Raw genomic sequence first — 9,099 nt, 5'->3', positions numbered from 1 at the left:
AGGTGAGTGGGGGCACCTGAAGGCCCTGGGGGGGGGGGGGGGGGGGGGGGGGGCACCGGGAGGGCCGGGGGGGGGGGGGGAGGTGAGTGGGGGCAGGCTTAACTGCAGCATGAGGGACTGAGGTCATAGGCCAAGAGCTTCTGGGGTGCTGGCCTGGGGTCAGGCCTTACCCAGATCCGTGGGCCTGGCAGGTGGGTTGAGGTCCCCCTACTGTGTGGGGCAGTGGAGAGACCAGTAGACACAGATGTGTGCTGTGAGGGGCAGTCACAGCGGACCATGAATAGAAGCTCCGGGGGAAAATACTCCATGAAAAAAAAAAAGAGAGGAACGCAGGGGCCTGATTACCTCATCAGGTGTGGGTAGTGCCTCTGGGAAAATGACCCTTGATCTTCCACCTGAGGGTCACGGGGTCTCAGGCGTTGAGGGTGGAGTGGGTGTGGCCAAGGCTGAGCAGCGGGCTGAGGGCCGGTGGTGGTCCTGTGGAGGGACCAGTAATGGCGCCCGTGGCCTCCGGGGAGGCATGTGTGTCTGGGAACGGGGTGGTCAGGACGAGGTGCGGCCAGAGGGGCTGTCTCAGGTAGGGCTGGGGTTCTGGCCTGAGCAGCCAGGAGCTCAGAGGTGAGTTTGGCTGAAGCGAGGAAGAACGGGGGGCTTGGGGGCAGGTCACAGACTTCGCTTTAGGAGCCAGGAGCTGGGTGAGGGGCTGGAGAGGGGACCAGAGTGGGCTAGACAGGGAAGGTGCCCTGGGGTGGGGATGGGCAGAAAGCATACAGGTCCTGAGCTCCCCTGAGCGTGTTTCCACATTAGGGCCTGACATGGGCACAGAGCTTCAGTGTATGGGGTTAGGAGGGTCTCAGCAGCCTGCCTGAGCTGTGCCCCCGCTTCATCTCATCCCCCCTCTGCAGCCCGGGGTCCCCAGCGTGCTGGAGCAAGGTCCAGAGCGGAATTCCTGCACTGCTGGGCGAGTGCAGATGGTGAGGACACTGCATGCACCCCCCAGCCCACTCCCCACCCCTGCACAGTGCCCTCCACTCCATGTGCCCCCACCTCCCTTAACCCCCCACCTCCCCCCCGCCACTTTACCCCCCCACTCCACCCACTTCACCACTAGGGGACTGCTTGGGGGCTGCCCACCCACCTGTCCACTTGTCCATCCAAATGTCACATGATTCAGTCACTCCAAGTCTCCTGCTTTGCTCCCCAGCTCACTGCCCCGACTCCCAGCCCCCTGCTAACTCTCGCTCTCTCTCACCTCCCACCTGCTGCCCTGGGTGCAAGTAAGTACAGTAGACCCTATGGGGGGAGGGGGTCTTTTCCCCCAGGCTAGGGCAGCATCAGGGTCTGTGGGGACTTGGAGGGATGGCGAGCAGGGCCACAGGCCCGAGCAACCAGGGCCGAATGAACCATGCGCCTCCAAAGCCTCCAAACTGGATGGAATTGGACCAGGACACATGTCCGAACTTTGTAGCAGCAGAGTCCTCAGTCAGATGCCACGACACCCAAAACATAGAGCGGAGTCATCTAGTACTTTTCTGAGAAAGCATCTTCCTGACTTCAAAATCATAGTTCACAGCCACAGGTTTGTGATTTCCAGCAAAGTCACGCAGATAGCTGAGAGGAGAGGTTGGCATCACAAGCGTCCTGAGGGTGCTGTCTGCCCTCCCTTGCCTTCAGTACATTTGAAAACATGAAATAGTGACAGTTGGGGAAACTCAAGGCAACTTTGAGCACCTGAGGGCTTGGTGAACACCCCGAAACGTCCAGACTTGAGGCCCCAGGAGGCGTCCTGGAAAGTCAGACCCCTGCATTAGAGGCCAGGGCTCCGGAGGGCAGGGCAGGGGTGGGATGTCAGTCCCTATAGGGACCTGCCTTCTAACTGCAGCCCACTGGGCCCCTTCCAGACCAAGACCGTGGATTTCTACAGGCGGGAGGTAGGTCCTGGGGGCAGAAGGGAGGGGAGGGGTGGGGTGGTGGTTCCCAGCCCCGGCGCCCCTCACAGGTCTCCCATCTTAGGTCGAGTGCTTACGAAAGGCACTGGGCAGGGCCCGGGTGAAGTCCTCCGTCTGCCTCGAGGCGTGAGTGGGATGGGGGTGGTGGCTGGAGACCCCCAGCCCAGAGCCCAAACCCTTCCTCCAGTGCCCTCGTCCCCACAGCACTCCCTGCACTGGCCCTGGCACCACCCTCCACCCCCAGGTACCTGAAATTTAGCAGCCAGCGTGGGCCGCACGACCCCATCATGTCGGGGTGCCTGCCTAGCAACCCCTGGGTCACAGACAACGATACCTACTGGGCCATGAATGCACCCAGGTGAGCCTGGGGTGGGCCAGGAGCTGCAGGTGTGCCCCTGCCTTCCTCGTGCTCCTGACCCACCCGCCCCTCCCCCAGCGCGGCCGTGCCCACAAGGCTCCGTGTGGAGCAGTGGGCCTTCAGCTTCCGGGAACTCTTGGAAGACCCTGTGGGACGGGCCCATTTCATGGACTTTCTCAGGAAAGAGTTCAGTGGTGAGAAGCCCCCGCCCCTGCTCCCTGCTCGAGCCCCCCCCACCCCAGGTTTCCACCAGCCTGGGGTGGGCCTGACCCCGTGCCTGGACCCCCAGCTGAGAACCTCAGCTTCTGGGAGGCCTGTGAGGAGCTGCGCCACGGAGGGCAGGCCCAGGTCCCCGCCCTGGTGGGCGCCGTGTACCAGTGAGTGCCGCAGGGTGGGGCGGGGGGCGGGCAGCGGCCAGCCTGAATGGCCCAAACCCACCGGGGCTCCTCTCTCCCATGCCAGGCAGTTCCTGGCCCCCGGTGCTGCCCGCTGGGTCAACATTGACAGCCGGACGATGGAGCGGACGCTGGTGGGCCTGGGCCGGCCGCACCGCCATGTGCTGGACGACGCCCAGCTGCACATCTACATGCTGATGAAGAAGGTGGGCGCCTCCTCCCTCGCCGCCCCCCCGCCCCAAGCCGGTGTCAGGTGGCTTCAGTGGCCACAGCTCAGAGGCTGGTCCGCACCTGCTCCCCGTGGCTCCTGCCAGCTTAGTCCCGCAGCTCACACCGTGCTTTACAGAGCAGCAAACCGAGGCTCAGGGCGGCTGCAGGGCTTGTCCAGCCGTGGTTGTAAAGTGTTCTAACGTGGAAAAGGTCAAATATGAACAGAAAGTAAATGACGAATCCCCACGTACCTACAGCCCACCTTCACAAACTGTCGACTCGGGGCCTATCTGGACTCACGGTCCATCCTGTCCAGTGGCCTACCACACACCACCCCTCACCCCCGACTTTAAAGCCATTTCCAGACTTCCTGTCTGTAGGTATTGCAGGAAGTTCCCTTAAAGGACACGGCCACCGCTTCCCTTTAAACATGGCTGCAGAGGCCAGCATCACACGCGAAACACCAACAGTATTTACTCAATGCCCTCGAGTGGCCAGTCGCGTCCCCTTCCCCACGTGACCTCAGGCTAGTTTCCCGCTGCTGCTTATTCTCTGTGCTGTGGAGGTAGAAGCCTGATGGGGTCTCGGGGCTGAGATCAGGGTGAGAGCAGGCTGGTTTCTTCTGGAGCCTCCGGGGGAGAATCCGTCCTCCTTTCTCCAGCTTCTATGGACACTGTGTTCCTTGATTAGATTGTTTTCAGTTTTGTTGTTGTTGGTTCGGTTTGGTCGGGAATTCTTACTTCAGAGGTGGTGTCCGATGTGTCCTCCACTCAGGAGGGATGTCAGTCCAGCTCTCTCTCTTTTGTGGTGAAAGCAGCCTTGACAGTCTGGCCCAGATCCATGATTTCATGAGGGTATGGGATATTCTAACCCATCACTGCCTCCCTGATCTGACGCCTCCTCTCTCTGCTCGTTGCTGGCCCAGTGGTACCGATCACAGAGGAAAGGCAGGACCGAGGCTTGATTCCTCCTTTAAACATAATTATTTATGGCTGCGTTGGGGTCTGTTGCTGCTGGGCGTGGGCTTTCTCTAGTTGCGGCGGGCGGGGGCTACTCTTCGTTGCGGTGAGCGGGCTTCTCATTGCGGTGGCTTCTCTTGTCGCGGAGCACAGGCTCTAGGTGTGCGGGCTTCAGTAGTTGTGGCGCATGGGCTTAGTTGCTCCGCGGCATGTGGGATCTTCCCAGACGGGGGTTGAACCCGTGTCCCCTGCGTTGGCAGGTGAATTCTTAACCACCAGGGAAGTCCTAAACATAATTTTTTTTAAATATTTTTTTTCCTAATTTTTTTGGCTGCATCGGGTCTTCATTGTGGCACACGGGCTTCTCTCTAGTTGTGGCGTGTGGGTTTTCTCTTCTCTAGTTGTGGCGCTCGGGTTCCAGAGCGCATGGGCTCTGGAGTTGTGGCATGTGGGCTTAGATGTCCTGCTGCATGTGGGATCCTAGTTGCCTGACCAGGGATCAAACTTGCGTCCCCTGCATTGGAAAGCAGATTCTTTACCACTGGACCACCAGGGAAGTCCCTTGATTCCTTCTTTAAGTACCACTTTTCAAAATAAGCAGTTGGACCCCTGGTATCTGCCAAGGGTAGTCAGTGAGGTTGGGATGCTTTTAATACCATTGTAAATTCACATTTTGACCATATTTGATGGGTTTCAATCCCTTTCAGTCCTTGTCTCATGGGATGTGCAGAGGTCCCACCCTCTCCGGCTGATTGCTCTTGAGTCCTGTGACGTGTCCGAAATCTATGGTGCTTCCTAGCTTTCTAAGGGGCTGTCCTACTCCAGACCTAAAGCCAGCCATTCCTCGGGCCCTCAGCCCTCCCTCGGGGGTGGTGTTCAGAAACCATGACCTGCACATCAGACCCGTCATAGTGCCAGGCGTGGTCATGGTTCCCAGGACTTTCAGTGGACAGAATCAGGAAATACGTGTTTTAAATAAAACATACCAGGAGTTCATACTGATACTTCTAATTCGGAATCAGGATTATAGAGTTTCCTTAACCTCTTTGGCCTCTCTCTCTCCTCGTTCCCCTACTGAAAATCTGGGTTTTCAGTGGTGCCAACATAATCACTCACTTGCTTTTTCTTGAGATTCACTCAGTAGCTCAACTGAGCAGCACGACACTACCATTCACAGTGACTGAGAGTCGTTCACTGTTTGTTTATTCGGTCCTTTGTCCACAGCCCCTCAGACGCCCCTTGGACACTCGGTTACGTGTGGCTAGGGTGGTGTCGCCCGCTGGACGCCCAGCTTCACTTGTCCCCCTTCAGTGTTTGGGGGTTGCTTATTTATTTTATAATTACATAAAATATCTACACAGCTTCAAAATCCAATCTACAAAGTACATTCAACTAAATCTTGTTTATACCCCTGTCCCTCCACCAAAAGTTAACAATTTAAAATGTGTCTTTTTCTTTTTAAAACATAAGCACCTGGGTTCGTAGATTCCTGTCCCTCTTTATTGAATCCCGTGGTTTTTGTCGACCTTGCCTTTGTCCCGCTCCACATGCCCAGCCTCACTCTGTGGGTCTGCAAGAACCAGTGACGCCGGTTCCCTGTCGCAGGAGGCGCCACATTCACTCCCCGTGTGGGCACTGGGCTCCTGCGTGGTTGGGGGCTGGTCTCCCTGAGTCCGACCCGGTTTGGGCTGGTCTGGGGAGGCTGCTCCGGCCCAGTCCACTGTGGGCCCCGCCCTTGGAGGAGCCTGGGCAGTGCTGGCTGAGACCAGGAGTGGGAAGGGATCAGGCCCAGATGCTGTCTGTTGCAGGACTCCTACCCGAGGTTCCTGAAGTCGGATTTGTACAAAGACCTGCTGGCGGAGGCCGTGGTGCCCCCGGAGACCAAGCGACGGTCAGCCAGGTGGTGCCCAGGGAGGCAGGTGGGATGCCGGGGGTGGCGCCCTGTGCTCAGGCCCCTTCGTCTCCACAGGGTGTTCCCGTTCATGCGGAAGCCGCGCCATTCCAGCCCCAGCCCTGCTCTCCTTCCTGCCTCTGCCTCCAGGGAGCCCTCGGGTGGTGACGGGGAGGCCTAGGTGGGCCTGGGCAGGGGCAGAATGGGGCCATCTTGCCCTCATCAACTCCTCTTGCCCAGGGTCCTTGCAGCCACTGAGACTCCCTGGCGCAGGAGTCCCCTCAGACCCCGAGCGCCCGGCCTCACGGGGGCACCGACCTCTGTGGCTTCCACCTTTTCCCTTGTCACACCCTCCCCCAGAAGGGGCTGTTCGGGTGCCGATTCCCAGGGCAGGGGTGCCCTGGACTGAGACAAGGTGGCAGCACACCTGGCATTCCACGCCGGTTCCCACCCCGCTGGTGACTCCCCGGGCAAGATTCATAGTCAGGTGGCCGCCAGCAGGGGGCGCGGGCATGCAGGGGGAGGTGCTGCTCCCACTGGGCCGTGGCCTCTCCGCCTCCGTGGCCACCCGAGGCCCATGGCTTCTCCCCGGTGTTGTACAGAGATGGCTCCAGCATCGTTGCTCCTCCAACAGCCAGCCCTGGTTCATAGCCAGGGCAGCAGAGCCTCTGGGGAAAGACACCAGGGAGTCCCCACTCCGAGGGCCCCCCGAGACTCAGCTGCTCCTTTGGGAGTACAGCCAGACTGGCTCAGCTGGGGCAGCGCCACCCCTCCCTCAGGGCTGCCCACACCCTCCCGCTCCCAGCGCAGAAATAAAAGACCTTTGGGTCCTCACTCTGAGCCTGTCCTGCTGTGGTCCAAATCGTGGTGGGTGCACACGTGGTGGGTGTGCTTGTGGTGGGTGTGCATGCACGTGTGGCGTGTGGGTGAGGAATGCACTGGTGAGGGAGGTGGTGAAGGACAACGGGAAGTTCAGGTGTCAGAGGCAGTGGGTGGAGGATCCCTTGTGTGGGGTCTGTAGGCCTTGGGCTGGGCTCAGGCTGCAGACTTGGGGAGACAGTGGGGAGCTTGTGCTCTGGTGGCACACGGATGCCTGAGTCTTCCAGGGGAGAGTGAGCACAGAGTCCAGGAGGCTGTCTGGTGTTGAACCCAGCCTCTCCAGGGTCAGCTGTGCCCTAAAACATCACAGTGACAGGGAGCACAGTGCGGGCTTTATTTACAAGTCCAGGGTGCACTGGTGAGGTTGTCTCCAGGGCGGCCCAGACCCCGAACTCCTGCACATCATCCTGGAACCTAAAGGCTGGTCCCTGCCCAGAGCCGGCTCCTCCATCCTCCGCTGTGGACCCAGACCTGGGCCCTTGGGCCCGGGTGGCTTCTCACAGGGACAGGGAATCCAACCCCTCAACCTCAGCCTTGTTGTTGCCTCCCAGGCCTTCACAAGGAGAAACAGACCTGGTTCTGGAAGCAGGCTTGTCACACGTAAGCGCCTTCAGGAAATTCCTGCAGGATTCTCCACAACAGCCCCCATCACTTTGGTAACCCAAACCTTTGTCTCACTGAAGCCCCCTGGGCTCCTGCTGCCTGGGCGGCTACCAGAGCTCAGTCCTGGAGGACACAGGTGCTGGGGGGGACCCCCTGCCTGTCCCGGGTGGGAGAGTGCCCACAGGCTGGGTTCCTAGCCTGCTGTGGGTGAGCAGGGCGGGAACCACAGACCTGAGATGCACTTGGAGGCCGTGCTGGATGCTCCCAGTCTCTGATTGGGTGGTGTGGGTGCTGGCCTCATCTCCCCAGCAGCCTTTCCCACTGATCCAGCAGACAAACACAGGCACACATGGGGCTTTCCAGACAGTGCAAAACCAGTGTTTATTCTGATTTCTTCCCGAGGCACCCGCGGTCATCAGGCTGCTTGCTTTTGTCCGGGCACGGCTGAGTCCCACAGCACCAGGCGGGTCTGGGGTGACCAAGGCACAGAGGTGAGTCTTGCATCAGGTGACACCGACTGTGGGGGGGTGTCCAAGCACCAGGAAGGAGGGGCCGCTGGCCACACCCAGGGGTGCAGGGATCCCTGAGGGACAAGGAGCTCCAGTGTGTACCCAGGGGTGCACGCTGACCCCAGGGCACATCCTGGGGCCAGGTCCTCGGGACACTCACAGCTCAAGGCAGCCCATCCATCACATCCTCCCAGGACCCATTCCTCATGGGCCCTGTCATGGGCTCTCCAGGGCGAGTTACCACCAACCACACCAGGGTGTGGGCCTGCGTCAAGCCACCAGGGCCCACCACCCTCTGAGCTCCACGACCCCAGGGAGACAGTGCAGAGAAGACAAGGCTCAGACAGAAAGAGGGAGGGGATTCTGCAGCCAAGGCTCTGGCCAGGCATGGAGGAGTGAGGGTGAGCTGCTGCCAGCACAGGCTCTGCCCAGGGAGACCTGGGTGGGGCTCGGAGTGGGGACCTGAGTGAGGACCTGGCATGCTGGCGGGAGAGGGGAGAGGCCCTGGCACGTCCCTGGGGTAACGGGCCCAGTGGAGAGTGTCGCCAGGTCACCAGGTCGGGAGTCGGTGTGCAGACCGAGCCAGTGAAGGGCTGACTTCCCAGGATGTGAAATTTCAGCAGCCACCTCTGCTTCGGGCTCTGGCCAAAGCACGTCTAGGCCTCGTTCCGGTACCGTAGGCGAGAGAACCGGTCCCTGACGGCCTGGTCGCTGTCGGGGCCACCCTCAGCCAGGCGGACTACCTTGCTGCTCGGGATGAGGTCCCGCACCTTGTGTTTGGCCACGGAGACCAGGCCGGGTGGATCCGGGCTGGCCGGGCCCGTCAGGAGAATGTAGGCAGCGTGGCGGCTCGGCTCAAGCAGAACCACTGTGGGGACATGGCCGTCAGGTCCCGGGACCAGCCAGCACAGGCCTCCCATGGCTGGCAGCCCGGGCCCATGCGGGGCGCACTCACCCTGGAAGGTGACGATAGGGGTGGAGATGTTGGCCAGTTCCAGCAGGACTCCGGGCTGCGTGGGGTGGAACATGTACAGGTGGTGCCCGGCGGCTCCGGGCTCCTGCAGGGAGTGCAGTGGGGGCATGAGGCTGACCCTCCTGGACGCTCCTGACTGGGACCACACCCAGAGCTGTGTCCGCCGGTGTCCCACAAAACACCCACCTCCCGCCCCCCTTCCCCACCTGACCCTGACCCTTCTCGGTTGTCTTCCAGCTGCCACCCCTCGCACCCACTTCCTCCCAGAAAGCCCAGACCCCCTTTTCCTGCCCAACCTGCATGGCTTCTATCTATCTGCACTCACCCAGCCACCGGCTCCACCCCATGCCACAAACCAGGACCCAAGACTGTA

At 60.5% G+C, this 9,099-nt stretch overlaps 2 protein-coding genes across 6 annotated transcripts in view; one reads left to right on the top strand and one right to left on the bottom strand.

Annotated features, from left to right (window-relative positions):
- Nucleotides 1-803: 803 nt before the first annotated feature.
- On the top strand, nucleotides 804-7,298 carry RGS11 (regulator of G protein signaling 11). Of its 4 annotated transcripts, none has more exons than XM_029220236.1 (10): nucleotides 804-974; nucleotides 1,902-1,931; nucleotides 2,014-2,075; nucleotides 2,194-2,307; nucleotides 2,386-2,501; nucleotides 2,597-2,684; nucleotides 2,770-2,908; nucleotides 5,680-5,762; nucleotides 5,841-5,943; nucleotides 7,193-7,298. In XM_029220236.1, exons 1-9 carry the CDS (start codon nucleotides 972-974, stop codon nucleotides 5,941-5,943), a joined length of 738 nt encoding a protein of 245 aa, XP_029076069.1. In that variant the 5' UTR covers nucleotides 804-971; the 3' UTR covers nucleotides 7,193-7,298. The 4 variants fall into 4 exon arrangements, with proteins under 4 accessions (XP_029076069.1, XP_029076071.1, XP_029076072.1 ...); XM_029220238.1 differs by lacking the exon at nucleotides 7,193-7,298 and adding an exon at nucleotides 1,205-1,277 and having other exon boundaries at nucleotides 810-974; nucleotides 5,841-6,115; XM_029220239.1 differs by lacking the exon at nucleotides 7,193-7,298 and having other exon boundaries at nucleotides 884-974; nucleotides 1,883-1,931; nucleotides 5,841-6,115.
- A 1,040-nt stretch (nucleotides 7,299-8,338) lies between these two features.
- The window catches only part of FAM234A (family with sequence similarity 234 member A), a 30,356-nt gene continuing 29,595 nt past the window's right edge, over nucleotides 8,339-9,099 (bottom strand). For both annotated transcript variants that reach the window (XM_029220233.1, XM_029220234.1), the window contains exons 12-13: nucleotides 8,709-8,811; nucleotides 8,339-8,621 (exon numbers count right to left, since the gene is read on the bottom strand). In XM_029220233.1, the coding sequence (XP_029076066.1) occupies nucleotides 8,410-8,621; nucleotides 8,709-8,811 (315 nt within the window). In that variant the 3' untranslated portion in view covers nucleotides 8,339-8,409. The remainder of the gene's footprint in view (nucleotides 8,622-8,708; nucleotides 8,812-9,099) is intronic.

This window comes from Monodon monoceros, unplaced genomic scaffold (genome assembly GCF_005190385.1).
Source record: "Monodon monoceros isolate NGI ecotype Baffin Bay Population unplaced genomic scaffold, NGI_Narwhal_1 Super_Scaffold_13, whole genome shotgun sequence".
NCBI lineage: Eukaryota > Metazoa > Chordata > Mammalia > Artiodactyla > Monodontidae > Monodon > Monodon monoceros.
The sequence above is the reverse complement of the archived record's forward strand: the minus strand, read 5'-3'. Positions and strand labels throughout refer to the sequence as shown.

Excerpts from the sequence above, each read along its gene's own strand:
- RGS11 (XM_029220236.1), top strand. Across the intron at positions 2,909-5,679 it reads TCTACATGCTGATGAAGAAG|GACTCCTACCCGAGGTTCCT; the intron begins GTGGGCGCCTCC and ends TGTCTGTTGCAG. Across the intron at positions 5,763-5,840 it reads CCCCCGGAGACCAAGCGACG|GGTGTTCCCGTTCATGCGGA; the intron begins GTCAGCCAGGTG and ends TCGTCTCCACAG.